General features: G+C 40.4%; 1 protein-coding gene across 8 annotated transcripts in view; it reads left to right on the forward strand.

Moving 5' to 3' along the window:
* The window catches only part of LOC118420599 (collagen alpha-1(V) chain-like), an 82,855-nt gene that overhangs the window by 48,366 nt on the left and 8,087 nt on the right, over positions 1–26,402 (forward strand). For 4 of the 8 annotated variants that reach the window (XM_035827432.1, XM_035827433.1, XM_035827428.1 and 1 more), the window contains exons 12-48: positions 1,797–1,895; positions 2,399–2,455; positions 5,800–5,853; positions 6,244–6,297; positions 6,609–6,716; positions 6,903–6,956; positions 7,241–7,285; positions 7,737–7,835; positions 8,163–8,261; positions 8,612–8,665; positions 9,816–9,914; positions 10,269–10,313; positions 10,594–10,647; positions 10,871–10,924; positions 11,345–11,398; positions 11,765–11,818; positions 12,785–12,838; positions 14,771–14,815; positions 15,571–15,624; positions 16,554–16,598; positions 16,841–16,894; positions 17,121–17,174; positions 17,668–17,721; positions 18,893–19,000; positions 20,027–20,116; positions 20,355–20,408; positions 20,621–20,836; positions 21,608–21,715; positions 22,325–22,486; positions 22,727–22,780; positions 23,268–23,375; positions 23,698–23,805; positions 24,126–24,179; positions 24,572–24,787; positions 25,018–25,071; positions 25,419–25,526; positions 25,883–25,990. In XM_035827432.1, coding sequence (XP_035683325.1) covers positions 1,797–1,895; positions 2,399–2,455; positions 5,800–5,853; positions 6,244–6,297; positions 6,609–6,716; positions 6,903–6,956; positions 7,241–7,285; positions 7,737–7,835; positions 8,163–8,261; positions 8,612–8,665; positions 9,816–9,914; positions 10,269–10,313; positions 10,594–10,647; positions 10,871–10,924; positions 11,345–11,398; positions 11,765–11,818; positions 12,785–12,838; positions 14,771–14,815; positions 15,571–15,624; positions 16,554–16,598; positions 16,841–16,894; positions 17,121–17,174; positions 17,668–17,721; positions 18,893–19,000; positions 20,027–20,116; positions 20,355–20,408; positions 20,621–20,836; positions 21,608–21,715; positions 22,325–22,486; positions 22,727–22,780; positions 23,268–23,375; positions 23,698–23,805; positions 24,126–24,179; positions 24,572–24,787; positions 25,018–25,071; positions 25,419–25,526; positions 25,883–25,990 — 2,991 coding nt within the window. Of the gene's footprint in view, positions 1–1,796; positions 1,896–2,398; positions 2,456–5,799; positions 5,854–6,243; positions 6,298–6,608; positions 6,717–6,902; positions 6,957–7,240; positions 7,286–7,736; positions 7,836–8,162; positions 8,262–8,611; positions 8,666–9,815; positions 9,915–10,268; positions 10,314–10,593; positions 10,648–10,870; positions 10,925–11,344; positions 11,399–11,764; positions 11,819–12,784; positions 12,839–12,906; positions 12,961–14,770; positions 14,816–15,570; positions 15,625–15,687; positions 15,742–16,553; positions 16,599–16,840; positions 16,895–17,120; positions 17,175–17,667; positions 17,722–18,635; positions 18,744–18,892; positions 19,001–20,026; positions 20,117–20,354; positions 20,409–20,620; positions 20,837–21,607; positions 21,716–22,324; positions 22,487–22,726; positions 22,781–23,267; positions 23,376–23,697; positions 23,806–24,125; positions 24,180–24,571; positions 24,788–25,017; positions 25,072–25,418; positions 25,527–25,882; positions 25,991–26,402 lie in introns of all 8 variants that reach the window. The other 4 variants (XM_035827435.1, XM_035827434.1, XM_035827430.1 and 1 more) reach the window with 4 other exon arrangements.

Genomic DNA, 26,402 nt, shown 5'->3' on the forward strand with positions numbered 1-26,402 from the left:
GAGTTGCCTCCAGGTTCTTCTATCCCTAGCCAGGGTTAGTCTCTCCTGTAGGCTGAGGCCCGTCCAGTCAGCGATGTTATCCTGCCAAGCTTTTCGCTGCCGTCCTCGGCGACGTCCACCTTCCACCGTTCCTTGTAAGATCGTCTTGGTCAGGTTGTTGTGTCGGGTGACGTGCCCGAACCATTGCAGTTTACGTCTTTTAACTGTTGCTAGAAGTGTTTCCTGCGGGCCAACGAGGCTGCGTACCTGTTCCCGTACATACTCGTTCGGGACGTGTTCATAGTACGAGATGTGTAGTAGTTTACGCAGGCACCTCATCTCAAAGGCTCTGATCTTCCTCTCTGTTGCTGCCAATAGAGTCCAGGTCTCACACCCATACAACAGTATGGACACAACTAGGGTTTTGTAAAGCTTGAACTTGACAGGAAAGCTGATGTTGTTGGACTTCCAGATCCTGGACAGACGAGCCATTGCAGATGTTGCCATGGCCAACTTCCTCCGTACATCTGTCTCGCTAGTACCGTCTTTTGTAATGGTCCCTCCTAGGTAAGTAAATGTTCCCACCTCTTCCAGCAGTTCCCCGTTCATAAGGATGACTGCATGTGTCTCATCCCTACTGTTCACCATCACCTTGCTTTTCTCGGTGCTGACCTCCATGCCGAACGATCCAGTACTCTCTGTTAGCTTGTCTGTGAGGTCTTGGAGTTCAGTGTTGCTGCTGGCTAGAAGGTCAATGTCGTCTGCAAAGCGAAGGTTGCAGATGCGTCTGCCACCAATGGAGATGGAGGTGTGATGATCGTACAAAGCGTCCTGCATGATCTTCTCCAGATACAGGTTGAACAAAACTGGAGACAGCAAGCATCCCTGGCGAACCCCGACTGTTGTCCTGAAGAATTCCCCCACTTTGTTGTTGAGGAACACTGCACTAGATGCACTCTGGTACAAGGCTTCGATGCTCTGTATTAAGCCTTCTTCAACACCAAATCCCCTCAAGACCCACCACAAGCCATCGTGCCACACTCTGTCGAAGGCCTTTCTAAAGTCAATAAAGTTGTGAAACAAGTCCCGTTGGTGCAATGGTTATACAATGTGAATACTTCTCATTCACTCACAAGGGTTAGGTGTGCTTGCACATAGATGCAGTTGCACAGTGTTTCCTATCTATCTGAATAAATAAATACATATGGATACACATACATAGAGGGTGTTTTTTATGTTGTTGGAGAGCACGTGGAAAAAAATGAGCTTGTAGACTTTGCCAGTTCTGTAATTGAAGCAGTTTTGGAACAGCAGGTCTGAAAGTCTTGCAAAAACACTGTTTGAAATAGAATCCAAGAAATGTGACGTGCATCTGTAACATCCGTTGGCAAGTGCTTTGCCATGGGTCACCCCAGAGGCACTATAAAATGAAAGTGGTTAGCTATAAAGGGGTTTAAACCATGGCTGCATTGTGCCTTTGTTACTGGCCCTGGTGAAGCACTCTGATTTTATAGCACCTTCAGGGAGGTGTGTGATGAAAATATTTCACTTGCCACTCTCAGCTGCTGTCACAGATACAATGTTTAATGTTCTATTCTACAAGGTGAATTCTTTGCAGCTTTGCTTTATGTACTTCTGAAATCCCTTTGAAAGCGTACATTTGTAGTCTGCAGAACTACTAACTGGTACACAGGCCCCATTAAAAGGACTGGAGAGTGATGGATGCCACTAGAGTATCCAGTTTTAGAGATTGAATTGTATTTAAAAAGCCCTTATAATGGTATTCCAATAAAGAGGATTTGTTCCTTGATTGACAGCTGTCTATGCTGGGGAGTCTGGGAATGGGTGCTGACTGCAGTAAGGGACCAGGCGGCTGTAACGAGGCAGCCATGGCAGAGCAGATCATGGCAGGAATGGTACTCCCAACTTTTCACTTGTCAAAACTTTGTCAATAAAGAAAAAACGCTAACAAATTGCATTCTAGATTTAGTTCCTAAAGTGTTCTCTGTCAAAGTAAATTAATATGTCCTAGAGTTTATATACTCAACCTGTACTGATCAGCCCATTGAGACATACATGTATGGGTGCAAGTAAAGTCTTTGATTCAATAGACAAAGAAAAAACTCCATCTAACTTACTCCATGTAACTTGCTTCATTGTCCTGTCTATGGTGCTGAATTGGCTATCATGTGATGTGATCAAATATTAGTGGCTATATTAGTTGCTTTGTTACTTGAGATATTCTTTTGTCATTTAGGGTCCCCTTCACTGTTATGAGAGACATGCAAAGCAGACTTTTATATATTTCCATTGATAAGTTTATTAAGCAGTCGCATTATTCTGAGTTTGCCCAAGGAGGCTACCTCCCTGGTGTGCATTTCTTTTTTGTTCATATCGTGTATGTGCTGCTGTGTTCTAGATTGGACCACCTGGCCCTTCTGGTCCTGTTGGCATGGCTGGAAGACCTGGACCTTCTGTAAGTACTGTCACCACATGAAACTGCTTCCTCTACATAGAATATGTTGTGTGTTTTATGACCATAGATTCTTCTACTCAAAGAGAAAAGTTAGTGAATTTTGTTAGTGAATTTTGCTTGAATGATCAGTTCATTATGTTAACGTGTCTGACTTCATCCATCCACAACATTCAGGAGTTATCATTTTTTTAAAATTCAGCCACAAAAATTAATCATGTCATGCACAAATTCAAGAGCTGCATCAATTAAAAACAAATCCGAGCCCCCTTTAATATTGATGCTTTTGTTGTGTCTTGGCACAAATTCACAATGATACAATGAAGCCAGGAAAATATACAGCATACCATTGTATGTCATACAATGGTATGCTGTATATTTTCCTTGCTTCATTGGAGCCAAGTCATGTGGAAAAACCACTGGCACTGTCAAAAAAAATGTATGTCAAGCAAAGCATTTCTCATTCTTTTTTTTATATGTTCTGTTATTGTTTGAAAGCATTTTTCTTGGACAGTGCAGTGCTACTAGCAAAGTAGTAGCATCAAGGAACAGTGGTGGCCTTGAGTTAAGGCTAAACCAAAGTGCAGTTGATCACTTGTACACAATGTTCATCTGTTTGTAACCATATAGTATATACAGGTGGTCGCCCATGCAAAACCCTTTTCTACCCATATCAAACAAATAGCTGCAGTACTTAACCTATCCACTGGCCCTTGCAGCCTCATGGGATTAACCAGCCATTTCAGAGTTCTCTAAGAAACAAGCTCAAAGCCAGTGTCACTCAGCAAGAAAATAGCTCGCCTGATGAGTTTTGTGAGCTCCAAAGGACATTTTTGGCGGCAATAAAACCAACGCCATCTTAATCACTGTGGGATAAGTCAATGTTTGCAGGTCATCAAGCCCCCTTCAATGTAAAAGAGAAGATTTTCAAGAAAAGAATATTAGTGGTTTTCAAATTAGGTGACCGATCAACAAAGTCGGCTGAAGGTTATTGACAGCTTGATGCAGGCTTAAGGGGGTTAAACTAAGAGTGACAGAATAACAAAATAGCAAAGTTTCCCTACAGCCTTCCTTCATACTTATTGCAGGCCATGGAAATGTCTCTTGTGTGACATCAATTAACAAACAAAATGTTATAAAGTGCTGTTAATTCATTCTTTAAAAGCATACTGGTAGTTTACTTGTTTTATATGAAGATCTGAAAACTTAAAGGTCTCAAGGAATCAGGAGGCACTGTCTATCACAGGTGTGTGCTACAAAGGAGAGTTTACCTGTTGGGAGTATGGTCCATTACGAGGGCACACCTGCCCAATGACAAATAAACAGGTGTAACAGCACACCTGTATCATCTTACTTTTCCGTCTGGTTGACAGCTTGTTTGGGAAATATAAGAATCCTCTGCATTGATGGTAAGTAAGATTTTAGAGCAGGGAAAAGTTACAGCCTACTTTGATACTGTTAAAGGAATCAAGAATATAGAAGACAAAGTAGAAATTCATAAATCATGTTTAAACATTGAGTTGTGGACTGTATGTAAGTCTGTCAGTTGAATCACCTAGTCGCTTCCAGATACCAGGTTCTTTTGTGTGAAAATGTTTGGAAGAATTTATTTTCTTAACTCTGGAACTTTATTCTGTACAAAGCACTCCAAATATACAGAGATTTGTTTTGTCATTTTCGGGACCACCGGCTATGCATAAACATTGCATAAAGACCGGACCTCCAGCCAGGAGTCCTTTGGTCTATGATGATGACATGTTGCAAGAAATACCACAGTGATGCAAATGTAAAGCATTCTCATCCCTGCAGCTGAGACACAAAAAACAACCCCACACATGTCGAATCTAATTAAAGAATGAGAGCCTCTATATACTATACCTCTGATACAAAAGAATTGCAGAAAAGTGTAAATATTTCCCACCCAAAGATCTCATTCACTGTGGTGAACCTTGGCGCAAACATCACAGCTGTAGTATCAAAATGTGAACTTGGTAGGAGCACAGTTCTCTAAACATTCACTTGGTTTAAACAGCTTGTAATGCTTACAAAATGCCACTCTTTTTTCCAAATCAGAATGCATCCAGAGCTCTTTGTTAGCTTCTGCTATGTCTTAAGTTCAGAATGTTTACGAACGAGACCTGTAGGTTATTTGAATACCCTTGAGAATACCATCAGTCTGAAAAGACAAAATCTGAACAGAAAATGTACTACAGTGATGTTGCAGAAAAAAAGAAAGAATGCAGTATTTCTCCCCTCACAGTGAATGAATCAGCTCAGGGTGTGGAAATGATGTTAGGGCATACAGGCTCCAGCAACACGTTTAAACACTTATTCATGGTCTTGGTGGGAAAGCAACTTCCTAAAGTTTACGAGGCTGAACTTGCCTGTCAAAACATCCCCTCTCCGTTTCCCAGGACAGACTGAATTTACTCCAGAGATTTAGTGCACCTTAAGCACCATCAATGTAAAACTTTCACTTAAGTACAGATTGTTTATTCAATGAAGCTATTGATCTTGCTAGGAGGAAACATCACTCTTCCTGGGTGACCAATGGCTGCTTTTCATAAACAGGAACTCCAGCTTGACCTTCAGGCCCAGTTTGACCTTGGTTAGCCTGACATCTTGGACTCATGAGTGTAGGTGTAAGGTTAGATTGAAGTCATGGCAAATTCAAGTCAGGAATTTGACCTTGTTGAGGAGGCAGACATTTCCTCCCTGAAGTTGACCTTGAAAATAATGACTTTTATAGCTTCCCTTAATGAATGGTAACAAAATGGCTACCAAACCCTTCCCCCAATTAAAGATGACCTTAGATGTAAATTGCCCATGTGGCAATGATAATTTATGACAATGTGGTCCATTTGACATACAAAATGTAACAGCTTTTTCAATGAACAGCAACAGGCAGCAGAGCGATGTTTTGCAGGAGCTAACAGCAGTGGGCAGACACCCTCTCCTGTTGTTGTACTTACAGATTATGAACAGTCAACATGCCCTTGAACAACTGACCTTATATATTTCCTCGCAAAGAGGATAACAGTGTCAGCCTGGCCTGGATCCAGCTGAAAACTCCCAAACCTCTTCTCATCTGTCTCTTTGGCACAGGCAGGCTGGGGAAATGTTTACCCCTGCTGTCAATCAATAAAGATAAGATGGAGGAAGGTGTTGAGTCAAGGCCAAACAAAAGGTCTTGCCTATAAGCTAAATCTACTTGCTAGAAACTGTGTCCAATGTTTCCAAACAATGCAGAGAGAGAACCAGATTCAATAAATGGAGAAGAGACAACTTTAGATCTTAATAGTTTTAGTGAAAGTTCACAATGTAATGTGATATATTGTCTTGTACAGGGTCTACAAGGAGGCCTTGGACCTAAGGGTGATGTTGGAGAGATGGGGCAAATGGTGAGTCCTCTTGAGTACCTTGAGTTTGAGAGGTGGTAATAGTTACTCCTAACACTCTGATCCAAAACAAAAAGGAACATTTATGGCCAAGCACAATGTCTAGACACACAATAAAATTGGTGTAGAAGCAACAAAAAAAAATTACTCCCCTACACTGATCATTATCTGTAATGTTCCATTGAATATTTTTGTCATTAGTAAGACAAAGTCATCTTATGAATAGCTTTTTCAGAATGACAAAGCATAATAAACTTTCTCCCTTCAGTCTAGAGAAAATCTAATGTCAAAATTCTACCTCGTCAGGGAAATAGTTTATAAGTTTTGGTTTTTGTGGTGATTTTGTATTGTTATTCCATACAACAACTTAGAATATATGATTCGTAATTACAGGGTCCAAGAGGGCCTAGAGGACCAATGGGACCACCGGGCAAGGATGGTAAAAGGGTGAGTGGAGTTTTATTTAGGTATTGAAAGGATTTGTTTGCAAACTCAAAGTTTAATAGCAAACTCAAAGTTGAAAGAAATAATAGTAGACCTGTAATGACTGTAAATTAAAGTACATATCTAAGTACATGTATGATATTTAAGTAAGGCCTCAGTTCTCCTTGTTTTAATCATATTTCAGCATTAATGGTGACATTCATAAAATAAAATTGTAATAAGTTGTATGCATGCAATGACCCGACAGACTCTTGAACCAGCATAGTTCTCAATGATGAAATCCTTATGTACCTTTACTTTCTTGTGATGTACAGGGAAGACACGGCAAAGATGGAGGAAGAGGCCCACCTGGACAAGATGGTCTTAAGGGCGAGAGGGGCTTCGATGGTCTCCCAGGTCTGCCTGGACAAAAGGGTAACCGGGTAGGTTAATTAATGCACAAGTCTTCATTCTTGATTTCACGATTCTCGCTGTTAAAAACCCAATGAAGTCAAAGTAGAGGTGCTAGATTTTTTGTCAGCTTAGATATATCTGTTGAGATTGATAGAAATGTTTGATACCTCTGTTACAATAAAACATAATGTTTACCTTCTATCATTTCTCCACAGGGTGGTCATGGTTCACCTGGGCCTTCTGGTCCTCCTGGAGACATTGGAGACAAGGTGTCCAGCTCACTTCTCTTTAGACTTTACCTGATATATATATATACCTCACAAGAGCTTTTGTTAATACATGCATGTATTCATTGAATGTAGAAAGGACAAGATTTTTAACAGTTGTATCTTTGAATTTGTTTTCTTCTGAATATGCATGCTGTGCAACTTAACCAAGAATTCAGACAACTCTGTATCTTATTTGATAGATTGAGACAGTACCAATTCATATCCAATTGTGTAATTTATCGAGTAATTTTATCAAACATAATCCATAAAATATTGTCTGATAGGGAGACGATGGAGAGCGTGGACTGCCTGGAATGCCCGGTGAGCCGGTAAGTGAAGCTTTCTCTAAAAGTTTCTAGCTTCTTGTATGCATTAGAAAATAGTGAAGAGCAAAGTATAGAGTTTAAAAAGCTAATGTTATCTCTGTTGATATATGGATGCTGTCAGAATTTATCTTTGTCATCTCAACCAACACAGTAATAAGTTGCCAATCCCTTTCAACACTGGGACTAAATGGTCAATACAGTAGAAAAACTGTATCCAGTCTGCAAAATTCATGAAAGATGTTTTACAGTAGCAAAGCTGTATAACATTTTTAGTCAGCTCTCATCAATTGCACACAAATTTTACACTGTAAAGAATCATATTCATACAGTATCCAAAGCTGCAAAGATCTGAAAACAATATCTACTTGGAATCATGACTGGGGTATGGCTTGTAAAAAATCTGTGCTGTATGTACGTTTATGTTAACAAGTTGCTGGTGTGTTGCATTGTGTAGGGTCAGCGAGGTCTGATGGGTCCCCGTGGCCCCCCAGGTGTCCAGGGTCCTCCTGGCATGCCTGGTAACATGGGACCTGGAGGCATGAAGGGTGCAACGGTAGGTGACACATGCTGTACTTACATTTTGTTAGCTTCAACAATTTATTTTGAAGCTCTTTGGTGAATACTAAGGGCCTTGGGTAGTATAGAACTGTTGCATGTACAACTGTATGCTAAAGAATTCTTTCATCCTTTGACTTTGAGTGGTATAGGTTGGAATGTTAGATTATACAATGTAGCACAAGAGATGGTAGTTTCAGTTTGACCAAACAGAAGGTTGACCAATCAAAGCAAAAATCTTGCCAATGGAAGCAAATGTTTGTTCAACCAAATCAGAACTTTGACTTATCGTTGCAGAAGTTAAATGGATGTATTGTTGTTCCAGGGAGCCCCAGGTAAACCAGGTGCGCCTGGTCCCCAGGGTCTGATCGGACCACCTGGATCCCCCGGACCGCAGGGAGCTGTAGGACCACCTGGTCTCACGGTAAGGACATTCACATGGATGCATGGACTTTCTTTACATCTGAGTATCTTACATGTATCTTTATGTTGATATCAAACATCTGAAAGATCTGAACCCTTAATTATCAGCAAGAGTTTACACACATGCACATGCAGGTAGTGGGAACTAGAAAATTTAAAAAACAATATTTAATTTCAACTCTAGTTCAGCATGCTAGCAACCATGTACTTCTCACACTTAGGAACCACAGTGTTATACTCCCCCAGCATAGTTATTCAGTAAACAGAATAAATCAAATATAGGATAGTGGTTGTTATCTGATGGGAAAAGCAATGATTTAAAGATGACACTGTTTTTATTTCCGAATCTAGGGTCCATCAGGAAAGCCCGGTCTGCCTGGTCTGCCTGGAGTTGATGGCCTACCTGTAAGTTCTGATCTTGTGTAACCACGAGTACATGTTTTCTTACCCTCATATCATGATCATAATGTTCCAGAATATAGCACACATAATGCTAGCTTCATTGTTTATACTACTACCATTCATAAAATAGATTAGTTCCTTAGAATTGTTAAATATTAACTAGAAAGGCAACATTTTTGAAAAAAATGCAGGATGTGGGCGAAGGGAAAAGAAAGCAAAAATCGCAAGAAAAGAAGCAACAAGAAAGGCAACATTTTCGCGAAAATGCAGCAAAAAGAAAAATTAAAAAACAGTATCTGTCCACGGATTCGATCCCGGAGCGTTAGTTTTCCACGCGTGAATAATACCACTGAGCCAGTGCTACAACATGTTACAAGCACACGTTTTAACAGGTATACAAATGTATTGCGTTGCTTGCACATGTCCGTTCACCGTTGAATTTGCAAGATTCCAAGGTCCAATTTTCTGAAGATAACGTTTTTGTGTGAAAATTTATCAATCTCGTTCATTCCATGGCGGGCAACTTCTTCCTTGAGCACTTGTTTGGTCGTCTCAGCTGCTATAGTGTTGTCAAACTGCATGCTGAATGCCATTTTGTGTCCTGTGCGTTGATTGGTTCAGTTCTGCGTACACCCGAGACAGTCCGCGACTTTCTCCCAATCAAAAAGCTGGAAACGCGGAGTATATGTTGACAGCTTCCATTTTTTCTGAGTTCTGATTGGCTATTATCAAAGTCGATGCCGATTGTGTTCTGTGTGTTGATAGGTTCACCTCTGACGTAAAACCGAGAAAGTGCGACTGTAAGCCAATCAAAAAGCTTGAAACGTGGAGTGCATGTTTACAGCTTCCATTTTTTCTGATTTCCGGTTGGAATATGCAAATATCTGAGGAAAAACTAAATGTTGGGCTTCGCCCACATAATTAGCAACTCATGTAGTTAGAATCTAAACTGTTTTGTATGTACAAGTTGCCACACAATAATACTTTACAGTTGTCATGCAGTAAAGTTCTTCTTCTGTCTAAATGAAGGAAAATGTATTGCTTTATCTGAGCCTGTTTGATGTCCAGTTTAGAATGACACAAGTTCAACACTAAGGGCATGATAAGATTACAAGGATACACATTCACTTATAGAGCTGATGGTTTGTTTCAGGGCCATCCAGGTAAGGAGGGAGTACCCGGACCCAAGGGTGCTACAGGACCCCCTGGACCACAGGGCCCTGTCGGCTATCCCGGGAGCAGAGGCATAAAGGTAAGCAGCACCAAGATACTTGCATGAAGTCAAGATTTGTCTGTATGACTTAAACATTTGCAGGTTGCGCATGAGGTGTTAGAATATTGGAATTATTTATTCCATCTCACCAAAGATGTAAAAAGACTATTAACTATTGGCATTGATCATATTCTATTAGCAGCACAGTTGCTTGAACAATTTCATGATTATTATTTCCAGAATATGTAAATTGTATGGGCAATGTTTTTCTGTGCAAACCCTGTCCTTATCAAATAACTATGCGCCCAGTGTCATTTTGCATTTTTTATGTATCAAAATTGCAATTATTTCTGTATACAAAATTAAGATAACATCTTGTTTGTCCTGCTGCAGGGATCCCAAGGAACAAGAGGTCCACCTGGCCAGAAGGGAGACAAGGTATGCTTTGTACAACTGCCAAAGCCTGAATTGTTTTCCCCAACTGTAGAAGACTGAAAGTTTACTGGTACATCATAATTGAATGTCAAATGGTCTACATGTATGTTGATCCTCTATTTGTAATAACATCTCTAGTGCATATATATAACTTTTTTTTCAGCACATGACATTTGGAGGATTTGTACAGATCATAATACGCTAACACATTGTTAGTTACTTACAAATCGTATTTGGTAATTGGTAAGTCAGATGTGCTTAGCTGCTGTTTTTCTATCACCAGGGAGAAGACGGATTCCCAGGTTTCAAGGGTGACCAAGGCCCCAAGGGTGACCGGGTAAGTTATCACAAACTTGATATAATCATTTGAAAGGTCAGAACATGCAGAGAAACTGTCATGTACCATAATGGGTCTTTTACATGCTCTTGGTTTGTCTCATTGTTTATGGAATGGATTGCTTGATGAACCACTGAGGGTATTAGTTTCTATCATGTACTTGTACCTAATTGGTTCTTGGTTGCTATCCATGGTGCTGAATGGTTTGATGTTATTGTTCTAGGGTATCGGAGGTGAAATCGGACCCCGTGGACAAGAGGGACCTGAAGGCCCCAAGGTACATACAAATGTAGTTGTGTGTTAACAACAATGCTACGGTGTATACATTGACAATGAATTGATTTGCTTCAAAAACAAATGCATGGTTGCCATGGTCCGCGTGCCTGTGAAGCTGGTGTGTTGCGCCTAAGGGCAGTTATATCAGCTATAAAGATACAGATACAGACAGATATACTGTTGACTTGATCATTTTAGCTGTCAATCCTACTGATGTGCACTGAGTTAGACAGAGAGTTGTTGAATCCTGTGATACCTTCATTCATTATTTTATAAACCTGTTCTATCAAATACATACAGGTAGGGAATCAAAACATTTTAAACAGCATATAGGATCATGCCTTCAGGTTTACAAAAGGAATTGTTCTGAGAATTGTTCAGAGATTTGTACTAAGGCTAATTGGATGTTTTTCCACTTTAGGGCCGTTCTGGAGCACCTGGCGATCCTGGACCCCCTGGCTCACCTGGTGAAAAGGTGAGAAATGGTAGCTTCCTGTGGTATCTGTATCTGTGCAAACATGGATACTAACTAAATGCTCTGTTTTGATTTTTCAATAAAAGATTCTAAAGCTGTCCTCTGTTGAATTATTGTGGAAATCAGCAGATTGTAAGTTGATGACTTAATGACATGTTGTCAGATATTTGATATTCCAATTCAGTTCTATGGTATGTATTGACTTAACTTTTGAGGTTAAGATAGCAAAGATCAAAGGAAATGTAATATCTCCTTGCTCCAGATCAGGTAGCTGTGAGCATGTTGTGCTTTTGTGTAGTGCTTGACCAACTCATTCTACATGTATGTTGTCACTTAATATTCACTATCTCCCTTTCTTCCTGTCAGGGTAAAATGGGTATCCCCGGCCTTCCTGGATACCCTGGGCGGATGGGACCTAAGGTATTTCTAATGGCTACAGTATACACTACTTTTCAGTATAGAAATAAAACAAAGCATGATTGTTGTTTCTGATATTATCTATATTTGCTGCATAATATACAATGTTCTTCTCTTGGACTTTTACTATGCTGTGACCCTAGAACAAAGACAGTGACATTACATTACACTTAAGGACAATTTGTTTGTTGAAGTTTAACTTTGAAGCTGAAACTGAGAGACATTGATGCTACTTAAACAGTACACATGACATGTTATCTCGTTACATGTAAGTGTAGGGATAATATTTTTGTGACCTCTTAAGTGTGAAAGTTTCAATGACTTTGTAGTAATGTGACATCAATTGACAAGTTAGGAGATGTTTCCCATAAGTTATATAGAGACATTGATGAACAATTATTATGTAGTAATTGCATTCCAATGACATGGTACACATTCTTTGATACACTCTACATGACAAAGACTTAGTTCAGACCCCACATACACCTATGCCCTTCTTTTTATCTGCACATTTATCTTGTGAAAACTTGGCAAACAAAATATGAGAAGACAAAGCAAGCTGCTTGAAGAAGAGGAAGTGTGATTGTCCAAATGTGATTTCATTTTGTAAATATTCAAATCTTACGATTTGCAATTTCCCATTTCATTTGGTCTCACACTTCTTTGGAAAAGCTATTGTTTGCTCTGTCTGACAAAGCACAATCTTTGCATGCTCTTTAAAAAGACAAATGAATCAAGACTGCATGAAAAATTGATAGAGGTGTTGCCTAATGAGTCTGAGATTACAGCCTACCTGTCCGGTTATTACAGATTGGACAACAATGCTGTTAATCTCAGAGCAATGGTGCACTTCTTCAATTTGTTCTTGAATGAAATTTTGTTGAAATTTTTGCCATTTCGCCTGATGCTGATGATTGTGTGCAGCTAATGGTAGGTTCCCCCCCTTTTGCTCTGTCCAATCACTTTTAGGGATCCCGTGGTTTTGAGGGACCTAAAGGCAGACCTGGGGAACCAGGAAAGAGGGTAACACTCACTTTGTCATCTGCTCTTTGAACATTTGTGATCAAATTGTGTGTTGTTTTGTCAATCAGGGTTCTAGAGGATACACAGGTCGACCCGGACGACTTGGCCCGAGGGGAAAGAGGGTAATTGTTGCCTGCAGTGTGTCGTTGTCTTCTTGCTGATGCACACTCCTCTTGCTTCCCGCTGCATGGTTCTCTCTCCTCACTTTCTGAAAGCTGCAAGCCCTGCAACAATACTTGCTCCCACATGTGGAATACTACATTTATTTTGATACCTACAGTTTAAGTACAACTCCTGTTTGTATTCCATGGAGGGAGTGTTGGGTTTGCTGCTTTTGGTTCCTTATTCTGCACTCTTTCCTTCCCTTTCTGCCATTCACTTTATATTTGCACTGTAAATTGTGTGATGAGATGTTGATAGCTGTAGAAATGTGGTTAATGCCTGCTTCCATGAGGTTTTATAAGTGTGCATGCTCTTATTTCATTTGCTATTCACCTTCATCTTCCTCTCTTTTCATCTCATTGTCATGGTTAATTAAGGCATGAAGTGGCATGAGTTTTTTTATTTCTTTGTTTATTTTTTTATATTTCTAAGGATTTGTTGTAATGTACAGAAATGTATTGCAGATAACATGTTTTATATGGCTTTCATAGCAATGTATGCACTTCTGCTTAATCTGCTTAGTCAGTCCATGAGGTAGTGGTGTATTCTGCATGTTGTGAGGTCTGCATGTTGTAGAGCTCAGTAAAATATATCTCTGTATATAAAGATACTTCTAAAGGCTGTAAAGGCTGTGCTGGTCCTATTTCGCTAAGAGCATGTGCTGCAGTTAATTTACTTGCTGTCATGCAACATCTATGCGTATACATGTACGTATACTGCGAAAAAAATGGAAATGTGTGATAAAATTCATTCTCTGGCAAAAGTCTAAAAAGTGTATGGAAGAAAGCTAGTGCCAAAGTACAATTGTACTTCATCCTCTGTCCTTTTGTTCAAGAATGAAATGATAATCAGAACAACATATTTCCATTTGAGAAAAAAAATTCACTTTCCAAGCTGCTGCTCTTACTCCTGCCTTGGCTGCTATCTAACCCTGCTCCTACAAGATTTATGGACCCTTGGCTGTGTGTTGATTGCCTGGCCTCTCGCTGCTGTTTGTTGAACTGCTGCTTCTGATTGTAGAGCTAATGCGTGTCTCTGATCATGACCAGCAACCCTTACAGAAAAGCGACCACCCCTGGGGCACACCAGGGCACAGCAAAGTGCCTTTTGAGTGTCTCTATTGGCCAACTCTGTTATAGGGAGAATCATACATTGTACTTGTAGGACTGGGAGGGCATGAAAGTTGTACTTCAAGCCTTATCCTTATTCAATCTGAAAAATTCTGAGATCTTCACAATTTTGCAAAAGTGTTTGCCTATTAGCTATTTTAATCTTTTTATTCCTTGGCTATGCATTAGAAATTTTTTTTACCATATTATGATGAAGCCTGACATGTATTTTAGAACATCATTTTGACATTTTGTCCCTGTCTCTTTTAATCATGTTCCTTTTGAGGGTTAATTCCTTTTACCAAAACATTGAAATGATGTTTCAAGACCGACATTGAATTTTTATTTTGAAAAAAAAAGGGAAACAACTGCTGTAACAACTGTAGAACCTCTGGGGTGCTTTATATATGTAGTAAAGAGTATCACTGGAAGCATTATCTAGAATGGTTTACCAATAGGACTTTAAAGAAATGGTTGTTGCATTTGTGTATGTTTTCCTAAGTGCAACCAATGCTTTTTCCCACAGGTTATTACGGATTTCAATCATCAATGTGCCACTGAAACTGTACAGGAATTGGTAATTTGATTGCAGTTCCTGATGTATATGATTCCTAAGTACTGAGTATTTGTATGGAATGTCCTAAGCTTCTCTTCTTCACAGGGCACTACAGGCAAGCCTGGTGGACGTGGTCAGAGGGGCAAACGTGTATGTACTCTTTCAGATATATTGTTTAACAAAAACAACACAATACAGGTTTCGACCACTGTCTTGTGAACTAAGACTCCTTCAAGATAAGTGATTATTGTTTTTATCACATGTCTTGATCTGCAATTATCTGAAGATTGCCTTTTGTGATCATGTAGTACAGTAAATGTGACTATGCCCAAAGTGATTTTGTTTCATGCTTTGTGATAATTATGAACATGATAGATATCCATTTGTGGGTGATGAATATCACCTATTGGTCTCAGTTGGGGTATTGTAAGTTCCACTGCTTCCTGTAATTTACTGCACGTAAGTTGCACCCCAATCCTACCCACCCAACCAACCACCACCCCTATGCTTTTAGACATGCTAACATAGAACACCATGGCTACTGTTTCAGTCTAGTCACCTTAGACGACGTACTTGTAGAATATCATGGCTACTGTTTAAATTTAGCCACCTTAAATGACTTACATGTACATGTTCATACTGTATGCTGGACACGTACTGTATATTCTTGGAACTGTCATGACCTGGTTAGTAAGCTTAGTTCCTGACATTACAATAGGTAAATAGTCTTTGAATCATCTAGGACATTGCTTTCCTCAGTCCTTACTGGTAATTCAAATTCTTACCTGTGCTACGTAGATGACATGCCAGACACACTATTGGACACTAGTACTGCTTTGACTGCACCCCTTGTCTGCTGTTGACTCACTTGTCCTCTGTGTCCTCATCTATCCCATACCTAATAGGGAGAGACAGGAGCTCGTGGGTCACCAGGACCATCTGGGCCAATGGGAATAAAGGTAGAGTTTCGTGTGTGTCCTGTGTGGGTTGGCGGTTTGGTTTGAAATGCCGTTTTCTTCCAGGGAGAGAGGGGTGGACGGGGAGCACCGGGTCCGACCGGAGGTCCAGGAATTAAGGTAGAATGGGCCCCAGAAAAAGCATTTTATGATACTGGTACAGGTAAAGTGTATATGGCAAGACTGTGCTGAGGTTACTGTGCTTGTTCTGGGGCCTGTTGGTGCTGCTATGATAATGAGAAACATGAAATGAATGATGAAGGTAAAAGTCTGTTACTTGAGGGAAAACACCATGATTTAGTCTACATGTAGAACATTGTGTGGACATTTTTTGTATAACATTTTACCAATAAACTTTATAATCAAGAACCTTGTATAGTGATCTATGATACTGTCACACCCTTGACTAGGTCTTGTAATTTCTGCATTATATAGGTGATGTTTTACACTTTATATTTTCCAATGATAGTCTACTTGCCAAATGCAAATCATCCATGTTACATTTTAAAATAAGGCCAATAAAAATGATATAGATTTTTCAAAAATAATAAATCCACAACAAAAAGTTAAAGGGTATGCTATCCTGGTGTATCAAAATGTATCTTTAATAGGAAAAGAAGCATGGATGTAACAAATGAGTATCCTCATTTCATTTTGCATTTGTGAAGGGGACTTTCATACCTTTCCTTTTGCAGAGGCACAGGCAAGCAACAGTCTTGATTCTGGGAAGCTTGCTGCTACAGGTCTTTCTGTTGTGAGATGCTGATGAGATGCTCTTCCAGCAACAATGTGTCCTACAAGAGGGATCATACATAAATTTATACCTATGTATAGATTGTACACTGTAAATAAAGCACTAATGGTACAATTGTGGTCGTCTTGAAACTTGATGTGATACATATGTGTATGCTTCGTTTACCCTTTCCCTGTAGGGCGATCCTGGTGAGAATGGACCAGCAGGTGGACCAGGAGAGAGGGTAAGAGCTGACATCAGTACCTGATTACCTTACCTAGACCTTGAAGACCTGAAGGTTTAAAAGCTTTTTTAAAGATGAGTGCACCTCTGATTACTTTGCTGAGCAAACAGGATGCAAATGTTTGATGGGACTGCTGTCCAAATTTCTTAGCAACTCAATATATGTTTGCTTCAGACTGTTAACTAGTCAGGTACTTAATAGGTGACACAATACAGTTTTAAACATTATTTTTATGCCCACAGGGACCACCAGGACCTCAGGGACCCCCTGGATTCCCAGGACCAAAGGGACCAATTGTAAGTTGTACACAGAACAGTTATTACTATATACATTGTAGTTTGTAGGTTTGATTCTACCTGTAGAAAATTTTCAATTTTGGTCTCCATTCCAACCAGTTGTTATGATTTGTCATAGTCTTAATGTTGTTCTGTTGTAAAGTGTGTCTCATTCAGTACGATTGTTTTCTGATTCAGCAGTCCATTGGTGTTACTTAGTAATTCAAACTTCTAACCCACTCTGTAGGGACCAGGAGGAAAGGACGGAATCCCAGGACATCCAGGACCGCGTGGAGAATCTGTAAGGACCACTTTTCTGTTTTCCTTTTTAATTTTAAACACATGCCAACTTCGATGTGTGATGTTCATGTACATGTAAATGTTTGTGTTTGTGTGTGTGACAGTGATTTAATATGCAATGCATTGCTGTAAGACAAAAATTGTACCTTTGTCTTGGTATGTATTGGTATGTATAATGTATCTCTTTTTTGTACTTGTAGTTTTGTCTTGGTGTGTATTTCTTTAGTGTACTTGTAGTGACTTGTTTTTTTTTTTTTAATGAGACATACTTAGTGCACAAGTGGACTAAATGAATGATAATCTCATCAAGGACAGGCTCACACTTGCCTTTCCTCTATTCCAAAGTGTTAGAAGCCAAGTATTTTTAACCAGTACAGTAGTAAATCACATCCTGATATGTCCAAGGTACTGAAACAGTTACTGTTAGATATTGTACTTGCTCTATCACTTGTATGAAATTTTCTCTTACGTGTACATGTCCCTTTTCTCTGCAGGGTTTCCAAGGAAAGACTGGTCCCCCTGGCCCTGCTGGTGTGATTGGGCCGCCTGTAAGTATGAGAAAGTGTGAATTGGTGGTTGTTGGGGTTTGTGTTAAGGAAAGAGCAATGTATGATACAATATGTGTATTATACACACTGATGTGAAATTACATGTAACAGTAAAAAAAAGTGGAATGACGTTTTTGCCAATGTGTCATTTTCTTTGTTTTGAGCAATTCTCTTGTATTTATCAATTTGATAAAATGATGTTTCAAATAGTGCTTACTGTGCTTGCTATGTAAAATGCATTTTCTATTATAAAAGTAACGTATCACTGTATCTAATTACGATATTGACTGTATATATACGTAGTTGCTTTTATTTCTGAATGCTAACACAAGAGCTTCTGTTGATCTTGCAGATAATCTACAGACAGTAACTTGTCAGTTTTGCTTTTTCTTACGGTGACACATAAGTTTGCTAATCAGGCCTAAAGCATGTATCCGCTTACCCAGAACAACCCCACAGTGCTGTGTTGCAACTTACGTCACAGGCTTGCTTTTGCTGTATAGATATCTCTATTTTTGCACAAAAGCTGGATGGAAATTACAATTGATAGCCTGTAGTTTGCAAAGCATGTACTGCAATCAGATTTGCCTGTGTTTTATTGGCATGGCCAAAATGCTGTCATTTTAGTTTGCTGATAATAACACTGGTGATTCTGACAATGCTTTACTGCATTATACTACACGCAACAAACCTGAAACAGCTTTCCCCTTTTTCCCAAATAATGTCACTGCACATAACATGGAGCATAAGTCACTGCTTAGTATTAAAAAGGACAGCTATGAAATGACCTTGTGACGGGGACATTTATGTTACGTCAAGGACTGGACAGAATCAGAACCAAGACGTGGACATGCGTACTGGAAAGGACAGAATCTGATAGGTTGAACTTTTGTGTCACTGTGTGTGTCCCGTAGGGTGGCACAGGAGACACTGGTGCTGCTGGCGAGAGAGGCTTTCCTGGTCCCCAGGGACGGCCGGGTGAGCCCGGTCTGCCTGGACCGAGTGGGAAGGATGGCGGCAAGGTAACCGTGTATGGGTGCGACGGGAATGACTGATAACGCTTGGCTTAACAAACAGGTACAACAGAAGGACGCAGACCACCGGGAAGGCGCAATAGAGAGGCATGTGTTCAGGTAATAAGATACATGTACATGTTGTGGGTACCTCACAGGGCGGTCAAGGCGATGTCGGAGCTGCAGGCAATCGTGGTTTCCCTGGACCTCAGGGTAGACCAGGTGAACAAGGATTACCTGGAACAGAAGGCAAGGATGGAGAAAGGGTATGTGCTCTAGGGCTTCGGTGTCCAAACTGTATTTTTAACTTATTACATGTATAACGTTGGATTGTGTATTTTTGTTGACCTTGTTTGAAGTAGTACCTTTGGATTCAAAATTGAAATCTAGAACGCGTTTATTGGATTTTGTCAAAAATTGGTAAGATTTGTTTTTGTCAATGAATTGTTGTCCTCAGTTAAGTTGTTGTTGGGGCAGGTAAGAATAACAATCTAAATTAATCAGCTAGGTTTTCATCTGTTTGGGTCAGGGTTGTAGCCAGCATGACCGTCCCCTCAATTTTGAATCCTATCGAGGATCTGGGGGCATGCTACCCCAAAAAAATTGAAATCTAGACCCTCGGCCTCTGAAATGCTATTTCCTGCATTTTGAGGTGTAAATTTTGCTATTAGACTAAGCTGTTCAACAGCATCTGTTTTGGTGAAAAATTACACAAGGACGGAAGGACAGGTGCTGGCTACAACCCTGGTTTTGGTCTTTGTGTACTTAAGTTCCTTATCTTGGGGTTTTAAGGTTTAACAGGAACATAACATTATGGACTTTGCTGACAGCGCTGTATGTTTAACAAGGATGAGTGAAGCTGTTCGTTCATAAGTGTAGTCAGTGTCTTAATGTCTAACAACATGTGCTGTTACCTTGACTACCTGAAGGTCTTTGAGATCAAACACAATAAAGAAGAGATGCAAATTATGCTACAGACAGCCTACATTACCCTTATAATAGTGGGTTCTGAATATCTGACATATTCAATGACATTACAGCTATAAGACGAATTGAAGTTCAGTCAGTTGTCCAAGCTTCAAAAATTCCATGTACATTGTAGTGCAGTACAGTTTGATTGATTTGTACATTGAAAAACAAAGTGGTGGCAAAGGATAAAACACTCAACTTGATTGGCCATTTATCATCCAGTTCATCGTTTTATAAACAAACAGACTCTGTAGACTTACTGGTGGCCATGAATAGCTGCTGAGACTTGTCACAGTAGCTGTGTTGACTTGATGTGATCACAGGGTCCTCCTGGTCTCCCTGGAGAGTCTGGAAAGGTGGGCCCACCTGGACTGGCTGGCTTCCCCGGACCTCGTGGCTTGAGAGGGCCACCTGTAAGTATAACACCGCCGTTTTAATGCAGTCGATTGTGCATGCTAGATATATAAAGTACAAGTAACATTTTATATGAAGAATTTGTAGTAAGGAAAGATTCATACTTGTACTTTGTGTCACTGTGTAGAAGTCCTGAAGCTTCTTCGTTAAAGGAAAGTCTTGAGATTATACACCTGCATTGTAAGAGATAGAATTAAGACAACATTAATAATATGTTTCTTGTTTGACTCTTTGTAGGGAACCCCTGGTACTAAAGGTGATCCTGGACCTAGAGGCGAGGGTGGACCAGATGTAAGTAATGTTTTTAATGAAAGCTCTAAGTGGAAGATCTATGAACATTCAAATCAGTCTGTGGATGTTGCCCTTGTAGTGTCTTCATATGAGCAAACGTCAACTGGTTCTGTCTTTTGAGTTATGGGCTGTGGTATAAGATTTCAAATATTAAGTAGTAGTTATAACAGTACACAGTTATATGTATATCCTGATGTTTGTTTTGCCTGTAGGGCTCCCCTGGCCCAAGAGGAGAGCCTGGCCCAGTCGGCCCCATCGGTGTGCCCGGCCGTCCTGGCCAGCCCGGTCCCCCCGGCCCTGCCGGCGAGAAGGGAGAGCAGGGAGAGGAGGGCATCATGGGAGGACCTGGCCGAGACGGACTTCCCGGCTCCCAAGGTTTGCCTGGAGGACCCGGACCTGCTGGACCCCCCGGAGAGCCTGGTGATAAGGTGGGTGTCTCAACAAGGGAGGAACCCTTTGAAAACTACATGTATTTAAGTCAGGGAACATAGTTACATAGATGGAAAAAGTGGGTAAATTCCTCTTACACTGCCTCAAAGGATGAAGTCAAACCTTACAAAACTAGCTTGATGTATATTATGTATATATAGTACACTAAGTGTTATTTTTATTAGATCTATGTTTCATGTACATTGTACTTGCAATTAGCCTTAAGGCATACATTTGCAATAGACTTATATTATACTGTGTAATGGTAATCAGAATGCAGCTTCAGGCACATAGCACAAGAAGGTTTTCAGTATCAGGATGAGCTTGGAGGTTAACCATGAAAGGTTTAGAGTAACAAACTATGATATGGGGTGACTCCTGAAATGGAAACTCAATGATATAATTACAATCTTTACCATATGTATAATGTATAAGCATCAAGATGATAGTTGATGCAATAAACACAATTGTAGAAATAGGTTTTTATTTGCCCACCCTTCTTCTTCTCCAAAGTTGTGTGGATAGTACAGAATCATATGGTCATGAGAATTGTCCCACACTTATGTAACATTATGATGACTGTTGACAGGGTGACATTTTACAGAGATGCAAATTATGCTACAGACAGCCTACATTACCCTTATAATAGTGGGTTCTGAATATCTGACATATTCAACCATGAAAGGTTTAGGGTAACAAACTATAATATGGGGTGACTCCTGAAAAGGAAACTCAATGAAATAATTACAATCTTTACCATATATTGACAGGGTGACATGGGTATCCAAGGCGGCAGAGGTAACAAGGGAGCTCGAGGAGACCCAGGCCCCAGTGGCCCGTCCGGACCCCCTGGTCCCATCGGCAGACCAGGACCTGCAGTAAGTACACCACAAACATAGTCTTACTCTGCCAGAATATTAAGTTACTGTAAATGTATTTAATTTCGTGGGGATTTAATTTCGCGGTAGAGGGAAAAGGGCTTTTCGCGGTGGTTTTAAATTCGCAGTAGCACCGACATGGAAAAATGACCGCGGTGGTTTTAAGTTCGTGGTGAAATGGCCACCCCAAAACCGCAAACAGTATTGATATAACCAGTTTGGTAGTGTTCCTTACAATCTGCATTAGGTTGTAGTGACTTTGTGATCTGTGGCATGATAGAAAACTGACAAATTCTTTGTAAGAAAGAAAAAAGTGTACAAAAGAAAAAAGCAGGTAATTTTTGCAAAATAAGAGCTGTACATAGCTAAAGCTTACTAAGTTCACTCTACTGTGATACATGTATGTGCTGTATAAATAGTAAAGACTATAATAATAATAAGCTTTTTTGCATGTTCATGCTCGTAGGCTAACTGCACAAATGACCACAACGATGAAAAGGAAAAACGACTAAACTTATACAGTAATTTTAAACTAGACTAATGGAAAATGATCTAAATGTAAAATGAATGTAAAATGTGGAATGTAATGCTCCTTTCTCATCTCACCAGGGTAACGACGGAGAGCCCGGACCCAGAGGTATCCAGGGTAACTTTGGTCAGAAGGGTGACGACGGCCCACGTGGTTTCCCAGGACCACCCGGTCCCCTCGGTCTACAGGGCATGCCCGGTCCCCCGGGCATCAAGGGCGACCAAGGAGATCCCGGTCCTCTGGTGGGTGTTGTCCTCATCTATGTTTTGGTATCCATATCTAGCAGTCTTCATGCATAGCAATAGAAAATATTAGGACATTCAATCACATTCTTTTATGTATATGACAAAGTTTAGTATCATGATTTTCTCTATTTAAGGACATGTTTATATCTATCATAACATTGGTTAAGCTTTAAAACTGTATGTTTATTGACCTTAATTATTAAACTCAAAATCTTCTCTTTTTTCCCCTCCCTACAGGGCCCACCTGGTCCCGAGGGTCCACGAGGAAACCCTGGCCCGTCTGGTGCTGATGTAAGTACATGTATGCAGCTTCTTGGCTTGAATCGTCACCAAAAAAAGTTCTTTTGAGCTAAAATTTAACATTTGAATGCAAAATAAGTATGCAGCTTCTTTGCTTCAATCGTCACCAAAAAAAGTTCTAATGCACAATAATTATGCAGAATTAGAGATTACAAGTGCTTACAAGTCTCTTCTGATCAGAGGCAAGGGAATCATCTAGATTATCACATAAACCACATTGACAGGACAAGCAAGTTTCAAGCTAATCTCAGACTACCAAAAGGACAAGGTCCAGTATCTAATAAACTGTCTTTCTAAAGCTTGTGAGACATGCAAGAAGTGATATGACAGTAAAACTTCTCACTGTAAATTTTGTGACCTGCTCTTTGTCAATAAACTTCACTACACAAAACTTACAGTACGGTTTGAATGTGAGAAGACCAAAGATGTTACGATTATACTCTCAGATTCTAAATCCTATTTTCTCCTGTGTTCTTAGGGTCCCCAAGGCCCACCTGGAAAGCGAGGACAGCCTGGCCGACCTGGAGAGAAGGGTGAACCTGGAGATCCCGGCCAGCCTGGTCTGCCTGGTGATGCTGGTGGTCCTGTGAGTCCTGCTCTCTTTTTTTTTTGATGCCCAAAAGATGATGGTATACTAGTATATAAGCGTGCAAAGACAGCTTTTATCTTTTGGAAACGGTCAAACATTTTCTTTCGTAAGACCACCAGTGTTGTCCAAAACGTCTTACCATTTCCAAAATCATATCCAGTTGCTTGAGTAGCTGTTTTTTGGCTTATTGTATGCAACTGGATGTCTTACATTCATCGACAACAGCTTCTTTGATTACTTCTAAGATATGATAACTTACCATCCTTTCTTATCTTCCTTTGCATAGTTTTTTTCTAATCCTTTGTATTCTTCTGTACAGGGCGCTAAGGGAGACCCTGGTCCTAAGGGAGAGGATGGTTCATCTGGCATGCCTGGTCCTTCTGGCAAACCCGGACCCAGAGGAGAGGACGGCCCCAAGGGAGATCCTGTAAGCAAAAGATGACTATCGTTCACTGCTTTTAGATTAACGATGCTGTAATTACTTATTAATGTAGAGTTACAGGTTAGATAATTCCTGCACAAGTATCCCATTTTTTAAGATGTACAAAAAAGGAGACAAGCTCTCATATTGTAATCTAGATTAGTACAATGTCATGTACATGTGTATACTGACATATTATACACTAGGATCTTTGAGCCCGAGATGGCTGAAGCATTTGTAAAATGGCTTTGCCAATTAGTTTTGTGATGATGTTATGATGTTTGCACACAAATAAGCATTTATGTATTTGTTTCTTTGTTCCCTAGGGCCCTATTGGTGCACCCGGTGACCCTGGTCCTGTTGGCATCCCTGGACCCCCTGTAAGTACAAACTGAAGACTATTCCATCATTCTCCAGCAGCTATGAATTTCTGGCCTACTGTGACTGACTTTTCTTCACTAGGTTTTATTCATATTCGTGCTAACGGTTTAGTTCATGGTTCTATCATAAAATCATATAATGTAGTTGCAGTATGTCCTTCATTTGCTACTCCATTGATCCACTGTCATCAAATCAGGTATACACTGTAAGGCTTGAATATTTTTACTATCTAAGCACTCAAGACAGCTCTATGATGGCTTAAAGAACACATTTACTGTATATCAGAATAACAGTCTTAGTATGAAATGTATGAAGTTTACCTTTGTCCGTGTACCACGTCCTATCATCGAAGAAATGCGTTTTTGAGAAATTCCACCTGTGTTCTTTTCAGGGTCAAGATGGCGAGTCTGGTGTGAAGGGTGATCGAGGCGACCGCGGACAGCAGGGCCGACCCGGTCCGTCAGGAGAACAAGGTCCGCCCGGTCCTCCCGGTAAGCAGGGCGTGCCTGGTCTGCCCGGACTGGAGGGGCCTTCTGGGATATCTGGGGACAAGGGAGACAGCGGTGAGACAGGACCCCCTGGACAGGCTGGACCAGTCGGGCCTCCGGTAGGTCATGAGTGTTTTTTGTAGATGAGTGGTGCCGTAGATACTATGTATGCTTTCTTTCACCATGTATATATAAAAGTTTTTTATTTGTATCTTTTTATGTACATAGGATAATTTCATTGTTAAGTGTCCTGTCCTTGTCAAATTCCATTTGTATTGTATTTGTCAACAGGGCTAGGCCTTTGTAATAGCCACGTTGTTTAACGTAACGTAATGTCTTCTGCTCCCAGGGTCCTCCTGGCAAGTCTGGACCGGAAGGCCTCCGCGGCATCCCTGGACCTCCTGTAAGTTCCTTTAAATGGCAAAATCTAATGGTGTTAGAGCTTGCCAAGATTTTAAGCTTACTGTCTGTTTGTGTGTCAGTTAAGTTTTCATTGCCAGAATAGCCAATGAGTATATATATTACCATAGTTAAACAAAAATGAAGAGTAGTAGTCAGACATGTTTTATACAACTACCTTGAAAATATTAGGTTTCAGTGCTATGATTTACCAGGTATACACACCCATACAAGCCCCAATGTAGTACATCATAATGGCATTGTAGCTGTACGTTGGCTGGTAATCTCTTGAATGACTTGTGGATGTCTATATAGCGAGTTACGGTGATGAAAACATCTCTCCTGCTCTAGGGCCAACAAGGACCCCCTGGACCATCCGGCGACCCTGGCCCCCCTGGCATCCCGGGATCACGAGGTGTGTCTGGTCTGAAGGGAGACCCTGGACCCAAGGGAGAAAAGGTGACTTATCTTTGTGGTTCTTGAAAATGATTTGCTTGTCTGTTCAACTACTAATTATTGCCAGTCAGTACATGTATGACTTTGACTGCACAAAGAAGAACGACAAGAGAATTACAATACTCATGAATAGATAGCATCTAATGTAAAAATCTAAGAGTAAGAAAGAGTCACATGCAAATGTACTGGAGGACAAACTCAGATCATACTAGGCAATGAAGCCTCAATTGCAATCAGGAAAGTATACATTACAGATATCTAGATATGCCTGCATAGAGCTCTTCTTTAGTGCAGTGCTTATCATTTGATATTGTTGAACATCTGATTTTTGACCAGACCTTGATGTTCTTAATTCTCAGGGCCACCCTGGACTGATTGGTCTCACCGGCCCGATCGGTCCTCCGGGAGAGAAGGGAGAGAGAGGCCTGCCTGGCTTGGATGGACCAATTGGACCTAAGGGAGACTCCGTGAGTAAACGGTGTACATGTTTGGTGAAAAATGAGCAAAGACTTGAAGCATTTCAATGCAGCATGACATGTCTTTTGAATGAGCTGCTTTCAGCGTTCATTGTTGAGATTATGTGGCCAGCAGCTTCCTGGCAATGATACGCAATGTAACCCTGTAACAGTAAAGACAGTAATTTTGTAAGCTTGTTTGAGTTAATGTCATGGCTTGTGTAAATTGTGACGTAACACACAAAGTGCATTATGATCATATGCATTATGTTTCACTTTGACAGAAGCCAGCAGAACTGATGCTTCGTTGCAGCTGATTACCTGCTTTCTCATCATGCTTGAGTTCCACATTTTACACAAACGGCACACATCCTTCAAACATGGTTTCCTCAACTTCTATTTCCTCTTCAGTTCTCTTAATTGA

This window comes from Branchiostoma floridae, chromosome 8 (genome assembly GCF_000003815.2).
Source record: "Branchiostoma floridae strain S238N-H82 chromosome 8, Bfl_VNyyK, whole genome shotgun sequence".
Classification (NCBI taxonomy): Eukaryota; Metazoa; Chordata; class Leptocardii; order Amphioxiformes; family Branchiostomatidae; genus Branchiostoma; species Branchiostoma floridae.